At 46.6% G+C, this 4900-nt stretch overlaps 1 protein-coding gene across 1 annotated transcript in view; it reads right to left on the minus strand.

Moving 5' to 3' along the window:
* Positions 1-1548: 1548 nt before the first annotated feature.
* Positions 1549-4900, minus strand: part of LOC310796377 (inactive phospholipase D5-like) — a gene marked incomplete at both ends in the record, with an annotated part of 81511 nt that continues 78159 nt past the window's right edge. The window contains 5 exons of the mRNA XM_083658565.1: positions 1549-2108; positions 2913-3003; positions 3223-3388; positions 4124-4260; positions 4858-4900. The exon at positions 4858-4900 is cut by the window's right edge and continues 155 nt beyond it. Of these exons, the coding sequence (XP_083514691.1) occupies positions 1549-2108; positions 2913-3003; positions 3223-3388; positions 4124-4260; positions 4858-4900 (997 nt within the window). The remainder of the gene's footprint in view (positions 2109-2912; positions 3004-3222; positions 3389-4123; positions 4261-4857) is intronic.

Consider the following 4900-nt stretch of genomic DNA (forward strand, 5'->3'; position numbering starts at 1 on the left):
CCTAAAATGGGTTAGGCTTGTCTCTTGGTGGGTCTCCTCTCCTCACAACAAGACTAATAATGACATTTTGGGTCCTGTGCTGAAAAGCTGTGTTCATAACATTCAAATTCAAATGAACAAAATGGCAAAAATATTTCCACAATGCAAGAGAAGAATACATATTTGTGTCCAGTGGTGCAGGCAGGAGCTGATAAGGTCATGAATGGTGTAATGCTTGATTTGATGGTGAAGGTCTGGAAGTTACTGGTAATGAATGCAGGTTATTAGGATTGCAGTATTATTTGAATGTGCAGTTATAACTTAGAATGCTGCTGAAGATGCACAAAACTATTTACATAAGGCCCACATTTCCACAACCAGTCTCCGTAAAGAGGCGTTGAGAAAACCACAACTTATTAGTAAAATTGCACGGTAACTCGTCCACTTTACTTTGGAGTGTAGCTTTATCGAAGATGTTTTAACGTTGCTTCCCATCTCTGCATAAGGATGGCAGTTGTCTCTTTAAAGGGTCACACATTATAACTGCCACAAATAGTTGAAATGAGATATAACATCTGTTCAGGTTTAGGCAATCAATACGATTTCATCTGCTTTCGACAGAGAAAAGATTAAATAAGCAGCAAGGTTGCAAGTCCTTAAAGCAGCTACGAGCACGATTTTTGATTGTTATTAAACAGTCTAAATGTAATATTGATGCATCACATCTTACCTATAATAGTAGCTGAGACCAAAGCCGTGTGAATCGGAGATTGCTCTCTTGATGATTATAGAGTCTGTGTCTGTCTTCCGGTGGGCCGGATAAACGGATAGACCAGGAAGTGAAATGAAACGGTTTACGGCAACTGCCTGCCTTCAACCGTTTCGCTCTGCCTAGCAACAGACCATAAACACCGAGAACGCCATGCTCGCTACATCCAGGGGCTTGCTACTCTCGCGAACATCTCTCGTTATATTCTAACAGTTTGTTTGGAAGTAATTTTGTTATTTTGTGGTTATGGCCGAAGTGGCTGCCGCAAACCATTTCATTTCACTTCCTGATCTGCCCCGGCCGCAGACAGACTAATCATCAAGACAACACTGGGCAATTCACTCGGCGTTCAAGCGAGACTACTCGGCGTTGGTCTTGTCTACTATTAGAGGTAAGATGTGAGGCATCGATATTAAATTTAGACTGTTTAATAACAATCGAAAATCTTGCTCGTAGCTACTTTAATATGACCTCTGAATGTCTTATTTGAAGGTTTACATCAACAGTGTTCAACATTTTATCTTTCAGCAATCAAAAGGTTTTGGTTCTATTCGTATAGAATCCCTCAAAGTGCCAAACCGCAGAGGAGCATTTGCTTGCCAACCCGAGTTGTTCCTCTCCTCCTCCGGTCATCTGAGTCAGATATGACTTCAAGCTTCAACGTCCTTTGTGCTCTACAAAATGATAATCATAAAATGCTACAAAGAGCCAGTGTAAAAAGTCTGTTGTCACCGGAAGAAAGCAGTTCTCCAAACACCATTCAGTGAAAGGTGAAAGTTCAGCCCCATAATGCCTTGCGGTCACAGGGACCCATTGGGGATCTCTCTGCTGCCGCTGCTCTCGGCTGATTGGCTGGGTGCCGGCGGGTCCATTTGGTTGTCATGGTAATTGATTTTGATTTGTCTGTTGTCAACGTGACTCATTTCCACCTGTCCCCTGTCCCCTAATATTGGCACCAATCCATTGGCTACATCTGGGTGACTCATTTTGCTGAGTTCTGGCCTGATGTTATGGTGACTTGGTTTGATTGGCATGTGTCCATCATCTCTTGGCCTGCTTCTCATTGGTGCAGGTCCGTGACTGTGTTGGCTCGATCTGATAGGCGCCAGGCCGCTGTCCAGGTGGCTGCTTTTGACGAATTTGATGGGGGCCAGCCTGGTGTTCTGGTGCTTGTTGCTGCAGACAGGGATCTCATTGGTCTGCAGGGAGCGGGTGTAACGTGAAAACCAGTCCCTCTCAAACGTGGCCCGCAGCTGCTCCACTATTGTAGAGTTCCTCTCCTCGACGCCCTCCGGCTGGCTGATCACCAGGCCTGCGCCGGCGTTGAAGGTGAACTCGTTCCCCACCCAGTCCAGGTTTCCTGTCAGGACACAGACCAGTCAACAAACAAAGACGTCAGCAGTCACCGCAGTCTTAGACAGGACAACAAACAAGACAAAAACCACCATGCCAACTATCTCCAACGCTGACGCTGACAAATAACACACATCACAAACAATATGTGGTTTCAGTTCAAAACTAAGTTCTCAATCACCAATGACAGTTCTGCGATGTCACTCTCATGTTTTCCTCTCTCCAGGCTGTAAGCTGATTTCAGCAGCTGATTTCAGCTGTTGTTGCTAAAGTGATTTCACGATTATGATTTTAGAAAACGCATATTGAAGATCATATCATGTATTTGTATTTGGGTTTGCCTTCGCTCCTGGCACGCTGCCAGGGTTGCACAGATATTGTAGGAAAAGGGGACAGAGCAGCTTTAATGACAGAGCGAAACAAGGCAAATGGAGGAAGAGAGTAAGCCGACTCTGCCAGATGGGGGCGGTATTGTTTGTTTTCACAACACCATACCGCCCCCGTCTGGCAGAGTCAGGTTAGGAAGAGAGTGGGAGGATGATAACCCTGCAAGTCGTTTTCAGGATTACCATTTCACAGGATTTTCCAATTTCCAGAATGTGACAAGTGACCTGCGATGGAAAAACAGCGATGAAAAATAGCAGACTAAAATCGCAAATGTCAAGGCATTTTGAAAACAGGCTGATTGATTCAGATTTTTTTCCTTTAACAAGTGGTGCGTTCAAATAATTTTTAAGCCCCAGTGAGAATGAGATATGGATGAAGTGGGCAGATAGGTGAAGGCAGTAAAGCGTCTAGTCGATGAGCTCACCTAAATAAATGGCTTTCTCTGTCACCATGAACCTGTTGTGGTTAATTCCCTGGAGGCTTCCATCCCTCTGCTCTCTGGGGCTGAAGAACTTCTACACACGCATGCACACACACACGCACGCACGCACGCACGCACGCACGCACGCACACACACACACACACACACACACACACACACACACACACACACACACACACACACACACACACACACACACACACACACACACACACAGATGTCCAGTGATTATACAGGGTTGTCCAAGTGAATCAGTCCAATGTGAACAGGGCTGCGGTGGCCTGGTACTCACAGCTTCCAGTGAGCAGTTGGCTTGGTCCATGCACAGGCTCCTGAGGGACCAGAGGAAGTTGAAGGTGAGCGGGTGAGTCTGCTCCCAACAGCTGATCAGCAGGCGGACTCGCACCTTCCTCAGGATCAGAGCCTCGCGGATCAGGCTGTCGATACGAGACCAGTACCTTGGCAAAAGATACAGGCGCAGACATAAACACACGGACGCACACACACACACACACACACACACACACACACATGCACACACACACACCATAGGCGCACATCCAAATGGACACATTCATACACAGATTTTAATCCCAGAATCAATGCAAGGCATAAAAGTTGGTGTGGATAAACAGCTGTCAAAACAAACTGAAGACAGCGGCCACGACGGTGGCAGAGCTGACGTCGCAGTCTGCTGTAAATCTGCTGGCACTTCAACGCTGTTGATAAACACTTGTCGAAACAGACTCGATTCCCAAAGTGCTCAATGTGATTTTGCAGTCAAGTGCAACTCTCTAGAGCTGAACAGTGACGGCCCACTGTTTCGCGGCTCCAGTTCCAGAAGAGAATTCCCAATCATTTTCTCCACAGACGATTCGGAAAATTCTTATATAAAGAGTTTTACGCTTGGGGGGGTGGAGGGTAGCGTGATCCCTCCACACGCCATGTCCGGCTGATGAAACTCCTCACTGTCAGGTGAAAAGAAGCCGCTGGCGACTGCACATGTATCGGAGGAAGGATGTGCTAGTCTACAACTCTCCCCAGATCGGCAGTGGGGGTAGAGTAACGACCAGGATAGTAGCAGGGGGAATTGGATTTTCTGAAACGTCTATGGAGAAAATGAATGGGGAATTCTCTTCCCGGGAACCGGAGCTGCGAAAAAGTGGACGGTCGCCGTTGAGCTCGGCTCTAACCTGTTAGCGTTGGTGCTGAGGAGCGGCAGGTAGTCGGTGATGGAGATATCGATGAAATGGCGGGCGTCCTGGATGACCCTGGAGATGGCTTCCAGGTCACTGCTCCGGTCTTTGGGGATGAAGACGCTCGGGGAACTCTGTCGCCATGAGGGGAAACAACATGACGATGATGAGAGCTCACACTGAGGGGAATTGGTCAAGTACAATTGGGGAAACGGGGGGGGGGGGGGGGGGGATCTGAAAAAATATATATATCAAAAAAGAAAAGAAACACTGTTTATATATCAGATTCAAAAATCGGTAATCAGATTACTTTCAATTCCTGGGGAAGGGGGGGGGGTATTTTAAAGTGTACCAGGAGGTGTAGAAAAAAATTCCAACTATAATAAATACCCTCACAGATGGTCCATCATATAAAACCTGCAACTTTACAACTTTCAAAGTAGTAATATGATATTATGCAACAAAACATGGCTGTGTCAGAGGCTGGAATTGATTCATTTGGAAGAATTCTTTGTGACAGACTACGGACCAAAAAATGAATGCAATCAAAGCCCTCCTCTCGCCTCAGTGACTTGTCGTAAGTCAGTTCATACAGTAGCTAGCAGAAGCTAGCCCAACGGTCCACAGAAAAACGGCCGCTGCTACGACCATCTCTAAACATCGACTTGAATGAATGGCCGTGTTTAGTGTTAGCCACTCAAGTCCAGTGCTTCTAAGTGTAAGTGACTTACGGAGACGTAGGCCTGAGCCTTGGTGCCGTTGAGCGTCAGCTCC

The sequence above is a fragment of the Poromitra crassiceps genome, assembly GCF_964638095.1.
Source record: "Poromitra crassiceps genome assembly, chromosome: 22".
Taxonomy (NCBI): domain Eukaryota; kingdom Metazoa; phylum Chordata; class Actinopteri; order Beryciformes; family Melamphaidae; genus Poromitra; species Poromitra crassiceps.